This window comes from Peromyscus leucopus, chromosome 6, assembly GCF_004664715.2.
Source record: "Peromyscus leucopus breed LL Stock chromosome 6, UCI_PerLeu_2.1, whole genome shotgun sequence".
NCBI classification, from domain to species: Eukaryota; Metazoa; Chordata; class Mammalia; order Rodentia; family Cricetidae; genus Peromyscus; species Peromyscus leucopus.
In genome coordinates, this window is record NC_051068.1 from 71,575,199 (window position 1) to 71,598,087 (window position 22,889).

General features: G+C 49.3%; 1 protein-coding gene across 4 annotated transcripts in view; it reads right to left on the reverse strand.

Moving 5' to 3' along the window:
- Positions 1-352: 352 nt before the first annotated feature.
- Positions 353-22,889, reverse strand: part of Bcl9 (BCL9 transcription coactivator) — an 85,202-nt gene continuing 62,665 nt past the window's right edge. For 2 of the 4 annotated variants that reach the window (XM_028854122.2, XM_028854123.2), the window contains exons 2-10: positions 21,912-22,046; positions 19,850-19,931; positions 13,495-13,807; positions 12,285-12,601; positions 10,494-10,683; positions 9,615-9,714; positions 5,235-7,473; positions 3,827-4,087; positions 353-2,684 (exon numbers count right to left, since the gene is read on the reverse strand). In XM_028854122.2, coding sequence (XP_028709955.1) covers positions 1,567-2,684; positions 3,827-4,087; positions 5,235-7,473; positions 9,615-9,714; positions 10,494-10,683; positions 12,285-12,601; positions 13,495-13,547 — 4,278 coding nt within the window. In that variant the 5' untranslated portion in view covers positions 13,548-13,807; positions 19,850-19,931; positions 21,912-22,046 and the 3' untranslated portion in view covers positions 353-1,566. The remainder of the gene's footprint in view (positions 2,685-3,826; positions 4,088-5,234; positions 7,474-9,614; positions 9,715-10,493; positions 10,684-12,284; positions 12,602-13,494; positions 13,808-19,849; positions 19,932-21,911; positions 22,047-22,889) is intronic. The other 2 variants (XM_028854125.2, XM_028854126.2) reach the window with 2 other exon arrangements.

Sequence of the window (22,889 nt, forward strand, 5' to 3'; positions counted from 1 at the left end):
TTTTACCCCAGGAAGATCCAGGGAGGGCTTAGAAGAGCTTATTTAATAACTATAAAGATATACCTTGGCCTTCCTAACTGATCTACACCGGTTTGCTGGCTCTCACCCAGGACCCTAGTGAGGACCAGTTCTCGCTCTAGAGGGAAAGGTCAGCTGTGAGGCCAGGGTCGCTCGTCGGCTCTGACTGGATTTCCTGAGAACAGAACAGGTGAAACCTCCCCAAGGAATGGTCACTGACAGCAAGGTCCTCTTCCCCATCTCTACCGCTGACTCCAACAGGAGGACTCCGGTCATACGGGAACCAATACGTCTCATACTAAAGGAACAGGAATCCAAATGCACAAAAAAGCAGTTCCGTTTTGTAAGAAACAATATATTTATTTTTCTGACACCACAGCTCTGGCAAGTGGTTTTGTACCAAATTTAATGAAGATTACACAGAACGTTTCACGCATGGGAAGAGGGAGGAAAGGGAAGGAACACAAAATTGAAAACAAAAACAGAATCCTGGATAGCTTTTAGCATTGGTTCCATTCCCACATTAATAAAATTCACTTGGGAATTCCTAAGAAAAGGAGAACGAGAAACAAGGTGGGCGGAAGAGCACAGCGGGGAGGGGGAGGGGGAGGCTGAGGGGGGAGAGGCGGAGGGCATCAAGGAGGGCATCGGAGGCAGAGGCCAGGCCTCCCTGGAGTGTCCCCCCAGAGAGCCCGGGTATTGCAGCTGCCAAGGGCAGAGGAGAGGGGGGCTGAGGGTCACCAGCAGGGTCACAGGGAAGGAAACACACATAACCAAGGAAAACTGCGGAGTGGAGAGGCGGGGAGAGAACCGTGAGGGTGGGTTGTATACCGAGAGAGAGGCAGGGACTGAAGAACAGAGGACCCAAGCATCAGTATTTTTAAAAAGAAAATGCCCCCCTCCCCCCACCCCGCGCTGAACGTAGTTCCTTTTTTTGTGCTTTTCATGAATACTCTGCTCTGAGGTCGTAGTTTGGTTTTTCTATACACTGGAGTTGAAAGAAAATAGTCCAAGGTCTGGAGATGGATTTTCCATCTGAAGTAAACAGCCCGGCACTCCTGTTCTCCTCTCGCCCCAAAGACTCAAGTCTCTGCTAAAATCCCTTTTACAATATAGTACAGTACACACACACACACACACACACACACACACACACCCAAAAAAATAAAGCCCAAATCAAAAGTCAAGAACAGAAAAGAATTCCGGGAGAAGCCAGTCCGAAGACGTAAACACACACGAGAATGGAGCAACACACGGCTGATGGCATTTCTCCAACACGGCTACAGACTCCCCAAAGCAGGTGCCATCACGGGATCCCCAAGTCCACAAAAATAATTTTTAAAAAATAAATCTTAAAAAAAACACACCTGTTGATTAAATGAATAATTTGTTTTCCGGTAAATCCATACATTCTCGGTTCCCTCTCCCCCAAAGCAGCCCCGGGTCGCTCTTCTCCTATTGCGTGACCAACAGTGAGGACTTCTGAACTCCATCAGAGCAGCTCACAGGACCTGGAATCTCATGTCGACAACATCCAATCGTAGCAGCTTAAAACATCATGTTTCCTGGGTTGCCAGGGCCTTGGCTAAATCCACCCATGCCCACATCAGCAGCCATGCCCCGAGGCCTCATCTGTGGTGGGATCATGATGTTCTGTTGGGGTCCCATCATGCCTTGCATGGACATCATCATGCCTGGAGAACCCACAGGCCCTGGGTGGGTATAAAGCCCAGCAGGCCCCCGATCCTTGCCAGGAATCATGCCCACAGCAGCAGCTGGATTGGTCATCAGGGTGGCTTGGCCGGGCATTGTAGATTGTGCTGGTGACATCATCCTGTGATGAGGTCCCATCATGCCTTGCTGGAGAAAGGCTGGTGGTCTCATTGGGTTGTGGCCTGGCATGGATGGAGATGTACCAAGAGGAATGTCTGGAGTTCCTACTGGCCCGGGGCCTCCCATGGCAGGTAATGCTAGTCCCATTCTAGGGGCTTGGTCGCTCATCATCCCCTGCATGTGTGAAAACCCAGGTCCAGGACCCTGTGGCTGTTTGCGGCCTGGGACTTCCCCTCGAGGGAAATACTGCAGTGTCTGGCTGGGCTTCTCTGAGGGGATAATGCGGGAGAGATCAAACTCAGGTATTCCGGTGGCTCCGGGTCGGATTACCTCCTGCAGATCTGGGTCTGTAAACACCGAAGGCATGCTGTTCCCCAGGACAGTGAAGGAGTCAGGAGCCCCTGGACCTCCAGGCTTGCAAAGTGCTGCGTCTGCTGTACTTTGGGGCAGGTTGCTGGGGCGACCGAGCGGGCCTTCTCCTGGGAATCCTATCCCTCCTGGGAAGTTGCCTTGTCCCCCAGTGGGGCCATTGTGAGGAAATGGAACCTGCTGAGGAGGAGACTGTACTGGAGGGAAGCCCTGGGGGAAGCCCATCCGTCCTTGAGGTACCATTGGAGGCTCCTGGGACCCATGCCCCATGATAGGATTGTGTGACATCAAGCCAGGCCCCATTGGGACCCCATGAGGAGGTATGCTGGGTCCCATGGCATTAGGAGAGGGCATCTGATTGGAGTGAGAAAGTGGCTGGGTCATTCCCATCGGGCTGAGGGTTGGCATCGGAACCACGGGATTTGGACCTGAAATTCGAGGATTCTGTGTATTAATGCCCATTCCTAGAAAAATAAAGATACCAAAGAATCAACTCAACCAAAAGCAACTCACAAAAATTGTAACAAAACAATTATTAACAAAACATTAACAAAAAAATTATGTACCAAATGTACATTGTGCCAAGAAAATACAGAATCCCTGTCACCCAAAGTTGGTAACACACTTGGAGCACACGGACCAGCAGCACTGGGGACCAGGCCACACGTGGTTCAGTCTTTAACTGTGCGTTAAGACAGCATGGAAGACATGCTCTCTGAAAAGGCCTAAGTTAACTTTCAAAGGAGCGTGGTCTTCTTCACTGGAGCCGGTTCACACAGAAGGACAGAGTCTGTCTGGGAGGGTCAAGTGCAGGCCGTTTCGGAGAAAGGACTCACCAGTCTCTAAGTTCAAGTAACGCAAATATCAAGGAGGAAACTAAACAGGTCTTTTTTTTCCAGTCAGAATTTAGTATTATTTTGTATTGCCATAAAGAGGGTATTTGAGCCCCAGGTTATAAACCTCTAGTAAACAGTAACTTACAGACAAGGATCAGTGCTGCAGACTCAGAGGACGTAAGGAAGAATTTGTTCGCTAGGGAACAAAAACCAAGTCTGGTGGTAGGGAGGCTGCGAGAGTCAGAGCGCGTCCTAACCTGAATCATTACGATTACCATGAACCAACACCGGGCCTAACAGTCAGGATGAAGGTGGAACCAGATACTCATGGCCAGAAAGTCATGGCTTCCCTGTTGCTCAGAGGCACTCTTCCAGGTCACTTCCTGTTAGCGAGGCTGGCAGGAGTGCACACGGGAGGGAGAAACGTGAGGAAAGGACCCGGGAGCTGAAGCTGCCTTCCCAGAAAAACAGCCTGGAAACTTGGAGACGGGAGGAAGAGGCTCTGTGGTACTGCTGCAGAACCCAAACCAAAGTGCACCCCCCCACAAGATCACCACTGCAACAGGCCGCACCCACCTTTCTTTCTGACAAGCTCAGAACCACACTGACCCAGCATCACCCCTCTCGTCAAGGCATGGCAGTTTTACAGAAATTGAGAGGGCGTACTTTTCAACTTGTTAAACTTCCATCTGTGCGGGCGCTCAGCTGCTGGGTAAACACTTGACGAAGCTGCCGCTTTACCTAGGACCAGCTCCAGCTCTATGTCTTACCTGGCAAATTATTCATTGATGGCAAGTTGGGTGAACGAGCTGGAGGGGAGTCATCATCAGAGCTGGCCACGGTCTTGATGGCATCGTGGTATAAGGGGGTGGAACTGGGCATTGCAAACTTGGACATTCTCGACATCATAATCGAGAGTGGGTTCTGGGAAAGGGTTGGCTCTGGAGGCATGGTGTAAGGTGTGCTGGAGGGAAGACTTCCTGGGATGTTCACAGAGGCAGGCTGGCTGGCTGTAGGAGGTGGGGGCCCACCTAAGAGAACAAAGCAAAATAAGGCAAACGTAGGCATGGAATTAGATGCTTCTTGAAGGGTGCTGGGTGCTACGGCTAGGACCCAGCAAGGCTGGAAACAAGACCGATGAACAGGGCAGTGCTATTAGGACAGGAATCATCAGTCTTCCAGTCAAGCTCTGTGTACAGAGGGGGACCACAGTGTGATGGAGAGGTAGGTGATGGATCAGCAGATGTGAAGACAGACATGCCAGCAATGTGCTAGAAATATTAGTTAAAGCTTGGGGGAAAGACACCTCAGACAGCTGTTTCATGAAGGATGGGAAACAAGTAGAGCTCTTTCCCTGGCCAATCATAATTTAGAATTCGACTCAGGTATTTGCATGCCTAGAAGACAGGCTTGTACTCTAACCCCAGCCCTCTGCACGGACTCTTATTAATTTTCACGACAACCACGTCTGAGGTGGCTGGCTGTTCCACCCGACTGCGCTAGTGAACTGTTACCCCATAGAGAGATATTTTAGCTTTCTAGGGTAAATCGCCTGCCTTACTCTGATTCTAGTGTTTCTCAAGTGGAGATGGCACCAGCCTAGTAGTTAACACCCCAGGGCTACTTCACTGACCGCCTCGGACCCATTTAGAAAACATCCTCATCAGCCAGAGCCTCTCCTCGGAAGAAAACACCGTAACAAACTGTAGCTGATGTGACTGCAGCAGGTCACCAAGCTGTGCCGTCCTTGCAGCTGATACATACTCACAGGACCCCCTAGGCCTTAGAGCAGCGCCCCTCACTCTGGTTGGGCTTATATTCCCTCTTTTGACTGGACAGCAACCCCCTGAAGTGAGCGGTTGTGGCACTGGAGGCAGCCACATTTAACCACTGTTAACCTTCCATTTCACCATCATGTCCTCAGGCGAAAATGCCCATTATTCAGGGAACTAACAAGGGTACTGTTTTCATGCCTCTCAACGGCCCCTCACACTCTGCCAGGAACAGACGGACAGACACTTGTGAATAACTCTATGAAGTATTGACAATCATGCACCTTGCAACCAATTTTGACAAAGGCAAATTTTGACTATACCATGAAGACCTAAGTTTTCTTAAAACACAAACTCGGGTTCTAGCAACCTCTAGCTACAAGGGTGAGGATGTAAGCACACTCACCTGACTCTACACTTCCCAGCATGGCTGGGGAGGCCATGGTGAGGGGCGTTTTATGGTTTGGAGGGATCCCAGGACTCTGGAGGGGAGGTTTGGGAGAGGAGGTCCATCCAGGTGATGGGGCAGGAAGTGATGGAGACTTGAGGTGAACAGGCGAAGCAGCAGCAGACCCCAACACAGGAGGGGACTTAATGGAGGCGGCAGCAGCTGGGCCTGCCAGCATGCCTGCCAGCTGTGATGGGGTCTGAGGGGACTTGAGGTTCCCCGAGGGCGAGCCCAGCATCGGGGACTGGACTTGGTGCATTGTAGGAGATTTCAGGGGGTTAATGCCTGGAGAATGCACCTGGCTGCCTGCCACAGATATATCCAAAGGCTTCCGCCCCAGGCCACGCTGAACTGCAGGAGCTGTGTTGAGGCTAGTGGGGTTACTGGAAGGGTTGAGAGGTAGTGGTGGCAGATGACTGAGCCGGCTGTTAGTCCTTTGGTCGGGCCCAATTGGTTCTCTGAGATTCCGCAAGCCACTGTTGCCGCCTGGACCCTGAGACATGGGAAGGAATGGCCTGGGGCCCACACCATACTCCTGCTGAGGGTGCTCACCAAATGGCAAGGGCACCATTTTCTGCTGGGCAGGCAGCATGTCTGAGCTACCAGGGCGTAATTTCATCATATCCTCAGGGCCTGCCCCAGTCTCTCTCATCTTCTGAGGTATCATCTGAGAGCTGGATCCCATGTTGACGTTTAGACTGACATCTCCCTTCATCCCACCAGGAACCATCCCAAACTCAAGTTCCCGACCAGGGCCTATCTGTGGAGGCATTCCTTTTGGAAAGTCACCCCTGGAAGGGCTCAGAGGACCCTCAACTGGTATCCGAGGGAAAATGGGGTTACTTCCTGGCTCCATGTGGCGCTGGGAGCCTGGAATCATCCTGTTCATTTCCATGCCGGGCCTGATGCCCTCCATGCTCATCCCTGGGGGGAGAGCCAGCTGCTTCTCTGCCAGTTGCTGTTGAAACATCTCTTCAGACAAGCCCTGGGGGTTTGGGAACCGTTCCCCTCGGCCAGGACCACTGAAGACACCCTGGGCAGGAGGGAAATTTCGGCCATCTGGGATTTTTGGCACATCGTCTGGCCAACTGACTCCAGAAAGACCTGGTCTGGATGCCGGGTTGGGCACATTGGGCCCCTCCATTTCAGAATTTATCATTCCTGCAAACCCAGGAAGGCGCATCTGACTGCCTGGCATGGTGGGGTGGGGAGCCATGCCCCTCGGGGGCAGAGAATGTGCGACGTTGATACCCTCAGGAAATGGCTCTGCCCCAGGTGCCCAGCCTTCACTGGGGGCCATCTGGTACGGAGGGGGAGGCCCTCGGACCACGCCCCGGGGCCCGTGCTGATGGACCATCATGTCCTGGAGCGAGCACTGCTGGACAGCCACCTGCTCCTGCTTCCTCCTCTTCTCTTCGTAGAACTCCTGCTGCAGCTTCAGCCACGCTATCTGCTCGGGAGTCACATGGTCCAGGTGGTCGGGGCCAAGGGGCCCAGGCTGGGAGTTCAGAGAGGGCGGAACCATTTCATCCGGAGAAAAGGGCACATCTCTCGGTCCTTGAGGGACAAATGGAGCTCCCACATCTGTCCGGGGCCCAGGTCCCTTACCTAGGCTCTGGGACTGAGACATCATGGCCTGCATTGGCCCCTCTGGTTTTTTCTGAGGTCCATCTAAAACCCCAGTGTTCGGCTGGGGACCCCCCGTTTGTCCTGCCGTGAATTCTTTCTCGTCAGGGAAAAGCATGCGCTGGATATCTCTCAGCGTCTGTAAGGAGCGTTCCCGGTGCTCCAGCTGCTCCTGAGACAGGCCGTCAGGGTTCTCTCCCAGCGTCGGGGGCTCACCACTGGACACTGGTGGCGGTGGGGGGGCTTTGGGATCTGCTGAAGAGCTGTTGCTCCCCTGGGAGACAGGGGTCACCGCTCGATTGTTGGGTGTCGAGTTTGGCCCAGTACCGTCCGGGGGCAGTGGAGTGGAGCTGGCAGGGCTGCCCCCGGAAGGAATCAGTTTACTTTCCACCCCAGGACTGTCTCGGTCCAGGGGACGCGGGGCTGCAGCAGGCTTAGGTGCTGGTGCCTGAGTGGGCGGAGTCGGCTGCAGTCTGGCATTCTGGGAAGAGTTCTGGTCCTGGCTGGCGGGAGCTGGAGGCTGCTGTGGGAGAGGTTTTGGATCATTCCGAAGGGTGGGTATCTGTGTGTTCTGAAGACAAATAAGATGCTTTGTATTACATAGTGGTGAACTGAGCAGAAGGGCAATTACAGAAATAAGATATAAAAGTTGTGTCCCAATAACATAAATCCAGATTGATACTGCCTTTCAAACTGTCCATGGATAACCCATTTTTGGACATGGAAACATGTTTGTTTCTTTTTTTCTCCTTCTTAAACCTTATGCTAAATAGCACCCTCTTTCCCTCCCTGAAAATTAGGCAAGAGTTACTTTACTGAATACCTCCGAGTATCTATTTTGAGGAACAAGTTTGAGATCCCACGTCTATCATGTGCTTTTGACTTAGGGAAAGATTCGTTTCTCGGTATGTGGGTGGTTGGTTATGTCCAACACCTTTTCCCTTTTCCCTGGTTATACAGACTTCTCAATATCAACCAAAAGGTCTGATGTTTCCAACTGAAAGAGAAACTACAAGTCACTTGTGGCTTTGTGCTCAATGAGCCAGAGCAGTGGGGGGGCTGCTCCATGTCAATGTCTCCTCGGGCAGTGACAACCAGCTTACTTCCTCCTGGAGTTTCCATGGGCCTGGTGTCTCTGGTTTCAGTTTGTGATCACTGATTCCACATTTGATAAGAGTTTATATACTGGCTGTAGTAAGATAATCTGCAGGCAGGAAGTGTCTGTAGAGAAACCTGAGACTATCTAGCACACAGTGTCTCTGGATCTGTTTTTTCCAATCAACAAGGCTGCCCCATTTAACAGGTCGGATGGCTGCTTATCATTTATTAAGGACCAGTGCTACACTACATCCTAGATAAAAGCATGCTCACTGACAACATGGACACTCTGTTTGGAAGATGTTTCTCGCTCTCAACTGAGCTGGAATGTTTGTCTGTGTGTAAATGTGTACATGAATCTTCATGTGTAGCTATGCATATGCAGTTTGTTTTATACATAAATGCGTATTTACAAGTGTCTATGGTGTGTTTACTTGTGATCTGCATATGTATATCTCTGAATTATCAAAAGCATGTTCCGTGTCTGATTCCTCGGTGGAAGTCACCTTTGCTTAGCTGCTAGTTCAAGTTTGGTTTTGCTGCCAGTTTGGATGAGTCTGCTGCAGGTGGGCACCGATTTCATAAAACAACCACAGCAGAGGAGACCATTCAGTCTCAACTCCTATTCTAGTGTCATTTTAGTACCAGTGAAGGTGGAGGTGACAGCTGTATTAGGACCTGTCATTAAGTCAGTAAAGCAGTGGACTGCACTGCAACATTCCCAGTGCACTCACTGCAGGACCAGGGATTTTTACCCATCCCCCACCACGAAACAGCAGAGGGGCGTGCGGAGTGTGAGGTTCCTTTTCTGAGCTTAGGAAAGCCCAGGTGCTGCTGTCTCCTGGAGATGGAGTCCTCTTTAATACACAAACTAGACAAGATGCTATCTATTTTTATCTTGAATTATAACTGATCACTTATTGTCAGTCAACTTTTTTCATGTCTACGACTCACCCCAGGACTGGACCTGATGCTCTCTGAAAGCAGGGACTGCTCTAGAACTCTGAAATCTCAACCTGACACCAGGATCTGGTACACGACCTGTGGGTTTTGATTTCACGTGGAACCATATATGATTACAAGAAACATCGCATACTTTTTCTCTAATGTAGTTTATACTGGGTGCTTAAGATCCAGGCAGGAAACAGACTTACTGTCATTTTGAAAATATGAAGCAATTAAAAAGCAGCTGGCTCAGTGGTTAAGAGTACTTCTTGTTCTTGGAAAGGACCTGGGTTTGATTCCGAGCATCCACATGGAGGTTCTCCACCTCCTCAGGTACCAAGCAGGCACGTGGTTCACAGACATACATGCCGGCAAACATTCATACACACAAAATATTTTAAAAAACAAAAACCCTCAATGGGCCTTGATTTGAAACAGTAAGAATCATTTGGAGAGTCACCAGACTCTGCTTAGGGTGTCATGAGGTTGAGCTGTCTCTGTCTACCGTGTTCTTCAGTCTCTTCTGGCAGAAGAGACTAGTCGGATGGTAAGCCTAAGATCCCACCATTAACACCCAGAACGCTGCTTGCGCCATCAATTAATTTAGCCTCATCTCTTTTCAGGCACTGCAGAACCCTGATGCCATTCTTCCAACCGTAAACAACATACCAGGGGGGCTGTGCTCCTCTCTGTCTTGCTGTTGGAGATGTTCTGGATATGGAAAGAGACGATGGTTTCGACCTGGCCCTTCAGCACAGCTTCTGCAGCCCTGCAGGGACACAAGAGACAACGGACTTGCACCTGCTTCTGTTCCGGGAGCTGCGACCCTAGACATGCTAACCCTGGTCTGGGCTTCCAAGGCTCTGGATGGCGTCTGCAGAACCACGAGGAATGTTGAACGTGAAGAAATCAAAGGAAACACACTTCATTATTTATGCTTATCATTTACCATCAAATATCTGAAGTCAGAAGCGGCCACCAGTGAACTGCCACAGAGGCACTTCAGTGAACAAAAAAGAACAACAAAAAAAAGAACAACAAAAAAACTAAGAAGCTGAAGATCTTCGATTCAGTCCAATCCACTTAGGTGTTCTACAGAAAATCCTCATTCAAACACCAACTAGGAAGGGCCAACATGGAACCCCAAACACCCAGAGAGAGCATAGGACTGTGAAGATCCACGCTGTACCTTGTGAGAGGAGGCAGGTGAAGTGTGTAAAAGTATTCTTGATAAGTAAATGAAGACTGACTGCTTCATCAACCACTTGGGACTGTTCACAGGAGCTACTTTTGCTGAATTCAGAGAGTGTTCTTAGATTTTTCTTATTATTCTAGCATAGACATTTACTGCTTGTGGAATTTTTTTTTTTTTTAAACACACAAATCGAAGAAAAGTGTACATTGTACACTCAATCCATGTTTCACATAACCCCATTCTCTCTCAGCACAGCTGAGAAAGCACGGTCAGCACAGAGCAGCAGAATAAGAACTCTGGTCTCTCAACACACACAAGGCATGCTCAACACTAACATACAGCCACCAACTTACTTATTTGCCATCTCAGTAGAAAACACATACACCACTTTGGCTGGAGTCTTCTGAGCAGGTATGGGTTCTGGGGCAGTAGTTTGGCCATGAGAGGGAGTGGAAGACCTGGGGGCTGTGGCAGTTGATGGAGTCATGGAGTGTGGTGTGTGCTGGGAATCCTGGGACTTGATGTGGTCTGCAGAATTACATTCTAAACGAACGAAAGACTCGCTGTCATAGAGAGAATTAACTGCCCCGCCCCCAGCCTTCCCATCAGTCTTTATAGCATCACAACATAAATGCACCTGGAAAACTTCAGGAGCAAGTTCCTTGCTAAGACAGAACATCTCTCCTACTCCACTATCTCAAATACGTTTTTCCCTAAACGACTCACTCTATAGACTCCTCCCATCCTCTCTTTTGTCTAGTGTATGTATTAATATGTCTATGGTGTACACAGTAGCATGTCTGTAGTACACATCTTACTAGCCTTTGTCTATAGTACACATATTAGCCTATGTACTAGCATGAATATAGTGTACATATTAGCATGTTTGTAGTACACATATTAACATGTCTGTAGCACACATATTAACATATATCTATAGTGCACATATTAGCAATGTCTACAGCACACATATTAGCATATACCTATAGTGCACATATTAGCATGTCTACAGTACACATATTAGCATGTCTATAGTGCACATAGTAGCATGTCTACAGTACACATATTAGCATGTCTATAGTGCACATAGTAGCATATGTCTGTAGCACACATACCAGCATACATGCTCTTCCTTCCTGACAACCTTTCTGAAACTTCTTAGACATGACAGGATGCCCCTATTAATCCAACTCATAGTCCCCTTCTGGTATTTTGGCATTTATCACATTCATACTGATGGTCTAACAACTGGTTTCTAGGTGCACTCAAATTCTTAAGGATGACAACTGTCTGTCCTGCTGACTGCACCCCCAGTGACGGGCGAGTGCTGGGATTTGTAACAGGACCCCAAGAACACCTCAGGAAGGAAGGGGAAAGGGAAGAGAGGGAGGCAGGGAGCAACTACTCAGGTTTTCACTTTCATTTGGAGCTGGGGAAATCAAACTTTCACTTCTTAAATAGTAACTTCCCATTCTGGCCTCCTCCTAAGATCTTTTTTTTTTTTTTTTTTTAATTTAATTTTATCTTTTATTTTAAGTTTTACTGTAGGAAGGAAAAAGCCTAAGGCCCCACACCAATACCGTTTCCTGGCTCATTACACTGTGGTGCCTGCCAAACTTCTACCACATCTGGTAGCCACTCATTCCTGCCACACTGAAGTCAGCTGTGACAGCTCTGGACTAGCGCCAGGGCCATTAAGGCTTCCCCTTGTGTCTGTGAGTCTGGCAAAGTGGCAACCAGCAAACACAAAACCCAAGTCTATAGTGGAGGATTTCTCCAAGAGGAGGGCATGCCGGAGAACCTGCTCCAGTGTGGGCCACAGGCAGAACGGCAGCTACCAGCTTGACTGAAGGACCAGGTCACACGGGCCAGAAATATGCTTATGAACATGGCCCAGGACCGTGAAACATCTGATCAAACCACATGCACCTTCAAGAGCAAGAAATCCTCAACGAGGTGTTCTAGACTCTTCTTTAATGAGGAGAAAAATGCAAAGCAATGGTCTCTCCTAAGGGTGACGTTCCTGAATCTGCCACCTCCTCTCCCACTTGAGTGACAGCAGCCTCTGGCCTCTAGGAAATGTCAGAAGCCTTCCCCAGGGAACAGCTACTTCCCTCTGAGTCTCACCGAGCTTATAGACATACCTTTAATGTCAGAGTCATCGTTTGGAGTCCCAGGGTCTCTCTGATCAAAGGAGTCGGCGGAAACACTTCGCTCCCTTTTCCCCTTGCCCTTGGCACCATTTCCAGCCCCATTCTTCAGCCCCATGCTCCCACCTGGGCCAGGGAGGGCTTTAGGGGTATGGCCCCCACTCTTGGAGTCACAGGGGGATGGCTGGGATTGGCTGGCTGAGCCCCCCGGTTTACCCTGATTGGAGAATTTGGGATCCAGCTGGGGGTTTCCAGATGGGGACATCACTGTAGGGGGACGGACCATCACCTCCTGCTTTGACTTAGGGCTACTAAAAGAGACAAATAATAAAGAGATCAGATAGCAGATACGGTCGGCACAAATCAGTGTTTCCCTAGTGGGTTAAGGAGACCCTGCATGCTGAATAACCACCCCACACTGCACCTTGCCCAGCCACTCTGGCCCCCATCCTGGAGCCATCAACTGATCAAACAGAATGGCCTCCAGGGCTCAGGAACACTGGAGTCACATGGGGACCTATCTCTAGGGCTTCTGTCAATAAAGGACAACCGTTTCTATGTACATAGAAAAGTGACTCTCACTCTAAGACTAGCTCAGAGTAAACAAACAGACATCGTTAAGATCAAAATACTACCACCCCCAGGCTGACGACGAGGAACAGCTGTAATGAAAGCCTAGCTCCCCTGCTAGAACAAGCAAGCAGGCCCAGGAGGGCAGAAGGAACACCCATGGGTGTCACCAAGTCAGGGAAGTCCTTCAGCATCCAGACCCTTCCCAGCAGCAGCACAGCACCAAAGCCGGGTGAGCCAACCACCGCCCCCGGGGAAGACGGAAAACATCCTTTTAGATAAGAGCCTGCGAACTAAGAGACACAGCAAAGGCTCTGGGTGGGCTAGTTCTAAGACCTCATCACTCTGCCTCAGTTTCCTCAGATGGTGCTGGCTGGACTTGAAGGTCCTTGTGGCTATGCTTTGCAAGGGGTGGGGAAGCGGTCAAGGTGGGAGACATGGGGATGGTGGCTGAGAGAGCGACCCGGAGAAATGGCAGCCTCGGGGCTGGCTAGCAGCTGTTAGTACGCCATTACATTGCCTCTCTCTTTCCACTTGGGACTATTCTGCTTCTCACCCCACACTGATCCACCGAGGGGTGTGTGTGGTGTCCATGTGCCATCCCTGAGAGATGCAGCGAGGCACAGGCCCTTACCTCTGTGTGTTTCCTGATGGAGAGCTCCTCACTTTAGGGTTACTGGAATGCATTGATTGAAATCCTGAGCTTTCGGTCACTAATTGGGACGGGCTCCCCGAGTTCCTCTCGGGCTGCAGCAGAAGTAGCTGCTGGGAGCAGAGGCCGCTGCCCACTGCCTGCTTGGTACGTCCCTTAGTGCTGGCTGCCGCTTCGCCTTTTTCCTCTTTGTTTTTCTCTGCTGTGGAAGTGGGTCCTTCCTCCCTGAAGTTCCAGCATTCTCTGGGTGTGTGCCTCCTGCTGCCAAAGGAAAATCTCGCATCTCCAGGGCACACTACAGGAAAAGACCACACAAGGAAAAAGGTGAGAGAAAAACAAAGACCGAACAAGCCTTTCAACAGGATCAACACAACGAGAGACATCTGGGCTATGCTTCAGCTCCCACTGGATCAAGGGGAAGGGGGACAGCCATGTCACAGCCACCAGCTCTCGGCTCAAGCAACTGGAGGGAGGGGACCAAGAGTTTCTGATCAGCACACAGGGCTCCCATCCAAGCAGCCTTTGTCTGAAGGACAGAAAAGGATTTCATTTTTAGCCATTTATTCTCCCTTGTATTTATTTCTGAATATAAAATCTCAATGGGTTTGGGTTGTCTTCCTCCTCCTCCTCCAAATCATGCTTTGAAATCATGCCTTCAAACCAGAGGGCGCTGACCTCTGGTGTTTGGGCTGTGGTGGCAAACAATGGAAGAGATGTATAACAAACCCACCCCAACTTCAAACCACAGAGCAAATTATCGATGCTTTTACTCAGCGGGCTTGAGGGTGACGGGGCACTGAAGGAGACACTTCTGGAAACATTAAGCTAATACCAATACTATCAGTTCTGCCCCGATTTCCATGATCCTTCTATTAAATTATGCAGACTTTGTACCTGTGTTCTCACCTCAGTGACAGGGACATGGGCAAGCATGGCAATGAGCCACAGGTTTGAAGGCAAAAGAGCACCTTTGAAGGCTAAGGTATTTTTTGAGCCAATTTGCAAGGCTAATTTGAAGCGGAAAGGTCAATAAAATATTCCCAAACCGAGCTATGGAACAAACGAAGAAGCCCTTTATTTAGGGAAGCCCAGACAGTGGGGGAGGGAACCATGGTATACACTCTACGTCACGGGTCCCCCCAGGAGTTCCACAAGCATCTTTTTGTCACCCCCCGTGACCTGCTCTTCCCTCTCCTCTACAGGCTGCTCTCCTGCTGACCAAGTGTGGGGCTGAAGGAGGGAGTGTCCGGTGATGGATTAGTGGCCAAAGTCAAAGGAGCTAGAGGCAGCTCAGGGGTTACACCTTACATGGATTTTGAGATTCTCAAAGACCTGACTAAAATCAGGAGGCGCCTTAGTTATAATGAAGTCATGGCGGTATGATAACACCAAGTGCAAAATCCCTCCAGTTAGGCATTTCCAATAGTCCCAACTATTTCACCTGGGCCAGTAAAGGAAATGTATGACGTTTTGGGTACAGACACGAATCTTTTCCTGTTTTAGTAAAGGAGGCAGGAAGGAGAACTAGGAAAGATACTCTGGAGTGGCTCTATGTTGGCCTCAAGAAGCAGAATTCTAAGGACCATTGATCTTAATTACATTTAAGGTCATATTCCTATCCCCTAATACCTTCTTTTTTCTTTTACAGTTCAAACCATAGGATGGGCTATGGCTGTCAAATGTGACGAGTTAAGATCATAAACCATCTTTTACATCCTTTTTCAAAAATCGTAACTATCGGTAAAGTAGAAGCAGCAAATGAATCCTGGGTGGGCAAGGCCGAAGGAAAGGAAAGTAGTTATCAGCTCTCTAACCCGAGTGTAACTTCGGGTGCTTCCTGTCTGCATCACACTCCAGTGCTCAGGCCCCGGCACTGACGATGCTTTGTGTAGATCTCCTCCCTGTGAAGACTGTGTTCTTTGCAGACAAGAACCTTCTCGTAAGTTCTCTGGTTTCTCTGTACTACTCAGCATGGTGTTCCAAGGACAGAGTTGGGTCCTCCGTGACTCTGCAGCTCCTCAGAAAACATAAGCACCTGGCCTTTGTGCTGTGCATTTCTTCCCAAGAAATGCAAAATACATCACAAATAGCAAATCGCCTCATTAATCCGCCAGGCATTTATGATGAGCTGGTAGCAAAGATTATTTCTAATAATGATGCCATGAACATAAAACATTTTTATTTTCAAAGTACTTCTACATACAATTTCTAATTCTCACAATTTGCCCGACCTTGATCGACAGGTATTTTCTACCCGAATGAACCAGAGCTCACAGGCACAAATAGCTTCTCTAGCCAATCAGTGCTCTCAGACCCCAGCTCTCCTTTCTAAAGCACTTCCCTTAACCTTAGTTTGTGGATGGACAGACAGAACAGGGTTGAAAGGAACACGAGGCCTCATGGAAGGGTTGGGAATGGAGTCTAGACATCTAATTCCTAACCAAAGAGAGGCGTTCAAAGACGTCATGCCTAGCTTTAGCCTGCCTCTGAGAGTACAAACCCTGAGCAAAGCCCATCAAATGTCTTAGGACAGCCACAAAGAACAAGACTCTCCAACAGGTGACGGACTGGAAGGGATCTTGCACAGAATCCTCACAGCCTGAGACGGACTTCCCTCTAAAAGGAAGACTCCTCAGGTCTACTTCCATGCTTCTCCCTCCTCTTCTTCAGAAACCCGACATGTTTTTTTACTAAGCCCCAGGCATTGTTCTAAGCACTTCATACACGTACCAGCTCATTCACAGCAACCCCACAAGACGGCTACTACCACCCTATCTCAACAATGAAGAATCGCTGTTCGCTCCATAAGTGGTGGAGCTGGTGTCTGGCCCACGCCGCTGGGGTGGGTGTTCTTCCCACTGCAGTGCCGTGGACAGGCAAGGGGAGCCAGTTCTTCACAGCGCTTCACCAACTCGCTCTGACTAGGACGGCTCTGCAGCCAGCTCACCCCAGCTCACCGCTCCTTCTGCAGGTTCCACCTCATACGCTCTCCATGCTATCTACCTTCCATCGTCCTCTCTCCCTTAGCCCTAGTTTGTGGGTCACTGTTTTGTTTGTTTGTTTGTTTGTTTTGCTTTAATATAGTGTCTCACTCTGTCGCTCTGGTTGGCCTAGAACTTGCACGAATCTTCCTGCCCCCATGGCCTGAGTGCTGGGATCCCTGTCTGTGGTTCCTGCCCTCATGGCCTGAGTGCTGGGATCCCTGTCTGTGGCTCCCGCCCCCACCCCATGGCCTGAGTGCTGGGATCCCTGTCTATGTCTCCTGCCCCCACGGCCTGAGTGCTGGGATCCCTCCCTGTCTGTGGCTCCCGCCCCCACGGCCTGAGTGCTGGGATCCCTCCCTGTCTGTGGCTCCTGCCCCCACGGCCTGAGTGCTGGGATCCCTGTCTGTGGCTCCTGCCCCACGCCTGAGTGCTGGGATCCCTGTCTGTGCTCCGCCCCGGCCTGAGTGCTGGATCCCTCTGTGGCTCCGCCCCACCTGAGTGCTGGATCCCTGTCTGTGCTCCGCCCCCATGGCCTGAGTGCTGGGATCCCTGTCTGTGGTTCCGCCCCACGGCCTGAGTGCTGGGATCCCTCCCTGTCTGTGGCTCCTGCCCTCATGGCCTGAGTGCTGGGATCCCTGTCTGTGGCTCCTGCCCCCACGGCCTGAGTGCTGGGATCCCTGTCTGTGGCTCCTGCCCCACGGCCTGAGTGCTGGGATCCCTGTCTGTGGCTCCTGCCCCCACGGCCTGAGTGCTGGGATCCCTGTCTGTGGCTCCTGCCCCACGGCCTGAGTGCTGGGATCCCTGTCTGTGGCTCCTGCCCCACGGCCTGAGTGCTGGGATCCCTGTCTGTGGCTCCTGCCCCCACGGCCTGAGTGCTGGGATCCCTGTCTGTGGCTCCTGCCCCCACGGCCTGAGTGCTGGGATCCCTCCCTGTCTGTGGCTCCTGCCCCCACGGCCTGAGTGCTGGGATCCCTGTCTATGTCTCCCGCCCCCACGGCCTGAGTGCTGGGATCCCTGTCTATGTCTCCCGCCCCCACGGCCTGAGTGCTGGGATCCCCTGTCTGTGGCTCCTGCCCCCACGGCCTGAGTGCTGGGATTCTTGTCTGTGGTCTTGGCTAGTACTTAATAGGAAGAAGACATTTTACCAAGTAGGACATCCCAATCACTAAACCTGCAAATCTCCTTCCCAGTACTTTTTGCTTTATTATATTCAAAACAAATAACACAACCCAACTACTTTTCCTCAAAGCTCAGTCCACCAACAGGTGGTCTGGCTCATGCCTAGGGTCACTCTGCCTGCTGAGGGCTCTTATTCTGTTCTCTGGCCATCCCTTCTACTTCCCATGTCCATCAGATATTGCCAATTAGCATTCAGACCCACTGTAGTATCCTTCCAACGCCCCCCCCACCAAAAAAAAGAAGGGCCAGTGAGATGGAAGGAGAGAACCAACTCGCAACTCCGAAGGGTTGTCCACAGATGAGCCATGGCACACACGCAGCTACATGTAGCCACACAGACCAGAGAGATAAATGTACAAAAATAAATAAAGCACACCCAACACCAATCTAGTCTTCTCCCCTTAGAGTCAAGTTTCTCTATGAACGTGACATGAGACACAATGTTCTCTTGCCATTCACCGCTCACCATATGGAATGAACTTCCATCCCCAGAACACAGGACCACTGTTTCTGTGGGAGTCATCCCGGCCACTGGTCTGACACCTCACTCCATCATCTATCAGGCATGTACACGGTTGCTGTAAATGTGGCCCGATACAAAAACGAAAACCTTACTGAAAACGTGACATGACTTTCTTTGTTCAATCGGAAACCCCTCCACTCTGGTTCTCAAGCTCGGACTCTACAGACGATGCCGCCGTCAACTGACGCCACAGGCTGGACACCCCAGCTCGTTCTGTGAGCAATTCCTTCCTTCTCGAAGCTGCACTTTCTCTTGCTCTCTCCGGCTACTCCTCCTGTGTAGTGTCCCCGGAGGCCTTCTCAACCAGCTCTAAGGCGCCGAGTCCCACAGGACTCTGCGCTGGGTTCTCTCCTCTCCTTCGGTGAGCTCTCCTGCCGTGCCAACAGCTCCCAGACTCACTCAGCTGGCTCGGCCTGGACTCCGCAAGCACCACTGCTACTTGACGCTTCCCCGGACGCCTCAAAACCGACAGCAACGAACACGAATTATCCACCTTCGTTTAGTCTTCCTTCCAAGACTATTTCCCTTCTGGTTTCCTCATCTCTCTTCCATTCACCTTGCATGAAGTCACAGGTTAAACCTTTCTTTTTCCGAGAAGGACCCCTGAAACAGTGGTTATCAACCTCTGGGTCATGACTCCTTAGGGGCAGTCAATGAATGACCTTTTCACAGGGGTCACCTAAGACCATCAGAAAACACAGATATTTACATTATGTTTTATAACAGTAGCAAAATTAGTTAGAAAGTAGCAAAATAATTTTATGGTTGTGGGGGGTCACCACAACACAAGGAACTGTATTAAAGGGGTCGAGAACCACTGCCTTAAAACCACCCTTGGGTTTGCCGCACAGAATTCCCTCCATGTTTCCTAATTGTAGAGGTCATTATGTGATCACCGTGAAACAGTCCTCTTTCCCACCAGACTATAAGCTCCATGAAGGTCGGGACCAAGACTGACATTCCTCATCCTTCCATTCCTACCACTTACTACGGTGCCCAGAGTATTAGGAATTGGTTCAAAAACTACTATTCGAGAAAAGGAAATGAGTATGCCCAAGAGGTATTACCACAGCAGAATTCTTTTTTTATTTTTATTATTTATTTTTATTTTTGAGAATGGGGTATTACTATGTAGCTCTGGCTGGCCTGAAACTCTCTATTATATAGAGTATAGTCTGAACTCAGAGAGATCAACCTGCCTCTGCCTCCCCAGTGCTGGGAATAAATTCGTGAGCCACCACATCCAGTCCTCACTGCACGATTCTTAACGATAGCTAAGACAACGAATCTATCTAAGCAGCTCTCAATGGCCGAATAGATTTGAAAACGATGAGGAACCCTCTTCCCCACTGGGACTATTTGGCCTTAACAAACATTGTAACCCTGTTATATATGACACAGATGAATTTGGAGGACATATAAAATAAGCCAGGCGCAGGAAGGCAAATACCATATGATTTCACACACATTTAACAAGTTGAACTCAGAAATAGGTAAGAGAATGGTAGTTGCCAGAGATGGGGGGGGAGAGGACAGGGCTGAATGACAGAAGGAAAAAACATCAACTATTGAGAGAAAGCTAAAAGTTTTTACAAAGATCACATTCCTAAGCCAGGCACACGTTTTCACACTACCAGCCAAGGGTACTCACCCAAACCCCAAGGGTCACGACACTGCAGAGTTCATCCTGGGGGTGAGGAGTCGGGAGTCCCTTCCTCAAAGGTGACCCTCACCTAGAAGAGAATCAAGTGGGTGAGCGTTCCTAAATAGACCTGAAAACGTCAACAGTATCGATGTGACAGCCGTGGAATAACAAGAGAAAAACAAGCTTCCCATTTCCTCTAGGATTTCAAAGAGGAGGGCGCCATCTCCCATGTAAACAGAATCGACTTCCGACTGTCTAGGATGTATATAGAACTGGTAGATAGTTCAAGACCCTTGCGGCTTTCTTTCCTTCCCAACTACACATTCTGTTTCCAGTGGCTGGAGTGATACCGAGTGCAGATAAAATCAACTTTTCTACTTTGAAATTTCCAGGCATTTCATGGAAGAAAAAGAAAGCTCACGTTTTCTGCTTCTACCACTTCCCACCAGTATCGAGATTACAGGTTAACGGCGAAGTGCGCCGAGACAACACGCCAAGGGTGCTTCTCAGGTTACCATCTGAGGGTCGCTGGTAGCTACTCCCTCTGCACACCCGCAACTCTGTGTGGCAAAGGCTGGCAAGAAAATGTATCTCCAAACTTCGGTAGGAGCTTAGGACTGAACCAATGCCTACTGTGTGTGTGCGCAAAGTGATATGCCGACCTGGAAAGCTGGCTACGTGAACGATTTCCAATGTCAACCTCTGCAGCCAAGAATGATAACGCTTTACCAAAAATGTGTAGTTTAAAGAAATTACACTTATTTATCTATTTGGGACATGTGTGCGTGCATGCACATGTGTGCGATGGGCCACAGGTGGAGGTGCAAGGAAAAGGTGTGGGAATCAGTCCTCGCCTTCCACCATAGGGGTTCTGGTCTTGTCGGCTCAACTCAAACGATCCGACTTGGCACAGGTGTCTTCCTGGCTGAACCACCTCACTGCAGAAGCCACAGTGGTCTGACTGCAAGGGGAGCAAAGTTCCAGCAGGCTTTAGAGCCAAATTATTTAGGGATCTTTAAAAGTGCATGCTACAGGATTAGCAAAGTTTCAAGTAAACTCACAAATTAATCTGACTGAGCTCAGAATCAAAATTCCAACCTCAATTCTCCCCATGACGCTTTCCCACTGCCCTTGCTCTACAAAGTCAAGTTTATTAGAACTATGTCATGTTTAACAAATTTCATTTCTATGCTATGACCACTACTCCATAAAAGGCGCGGTGTCATACTTAGAACGTGGAACTGAAAGGCCTTAGGATTCCATTCCTAGCTCATTCTTAACTTCTGGCTGCCAACAACGCAACAGTTTCTTCTAGCACACAAAAGGAAGAGCCGATCTCTCTCCAGCACGGAGAGAAAACCGAATGGTTCAGTGGGCACATGCAGAAAACCTCAGTTCACATGAGATAGTATCGTGTCTTTTAGTAGTCATGGGGCAAAATGCATCTACTGTCCTTCAATGGCTACTAAAGTTTAAGAAAACAGAAATTCTTATCAAGTTAAAGAAGTCTGACAAAATTCAAGTGTTCAAAGTCAATTCTAACTATCATCCTTAAGAATAATGGCCACCTATATCCCTTTTCTGTGAAATTTTCTTCGATTGTCAGCTCCCCATATATGTCACCCAGGACCCCTAGTACTCTATTCCCACCATTTAACACTTTGAAAGCAGTATCACTGCTATGGTTAGACAGGGAACTCCCCGAGGACAGTGTCAATCATCCTCTCAGCACCTGGTACCCAGCCAAAGACCAACAACGGAGGGCTGACGGACGTATTACAGTGAGCTTGCCACTCCTGGCTCATAGTCACGCAAACCCAAGGGGACATGATAAATACTATGTCTCACTGTCTGCCTTGCTCCTCGGCTTTCCGAGGTGAGTCAAGCAAAAGGCCCCAGATCACCCAGGGCAATGGCATCTGTAGTTTTGACTTGCATCTGACTTGATGACTTTCATTTTGGGAAACTTCTAGAATAGACAGCAGTCCAGTTTTACATTACAAGAAACCCCAGAGAGACAAAAATCCAACATATTCACAGAAGTTCCAGCGTATGATGAGGTCTTTACCTTTCAAGTTGTCCGCTCTGCCCTGTCTTCTACATTGGGGCAGGGAGGGACCGACAGAGGAGGAGAACTGTCACCCCACCACACAGGAGTGTTTAGGTCAAAGCCAAGTGACACCAGTTAGTCCCACATGCAGTCCTACGATAAGAAGGAAGGAAAAGTTCATTTCAAATTCACACGGATTCCAAGGAAAACTACCCATTCCCCAGTGGGCCGAGGCCAAATGGACACCTGGAAGAAGAAATGGTAAGAATGCAATGGGGCAGGAAGGCAAACCCAAGAAAACTTTAGACCCAAGTCAGAGAAAGGGACTGCCAATCTACCCCACGGGGGAACTACCTGTGCTAATGGCAGCCAGGGAACATGGAAAAGGAAAATCTACCAGGCACAAAAGCGTCCTTTCAATTCTTGTTTCTAACCTTTTTGACAACCAAGAATGGCCATCACAGACTGCAAAATGGTCTCTGGCTTTTCATGTGGTCTCTATGTCCCTGTTCTTAACACGATGGAGATACTCAAAAATATCACAAAGCCCAAAATACAAGCAGCCTTAAGCTAACTTTCAAAAATCACGATCTAAAAAAAAAATCAGAATCAGTTGGTCTAGGGTAGTTCTTAACTCCACCATTCATGGCTCCCGAGGAGTCTGTCCACAGACCTGGGACAGGAGAGTGGCTTGGAGTCTTCAGGGGATAGATAACACAGATCATCATTTTGACTAATCTCTAAGTAATGAAGTTTGCACAGCCTTCAGCAGTGGGTGTAGGATTAGCAATGCTGTGACTGTGCCACCAACGGTAAGTACCACCGCACACTTTTCACGTCACATTAGTTGTTGAAGATACGTTGACATAATGACACATACTTTTCCCTTATCACTACTCAAAATCACAGTCTCATTAGACATTATTCAGTGTGTTACAAAGCAGCAGACACATTACCATATCACCTCGAACATTGTGACAACTCATTTTGTACTTC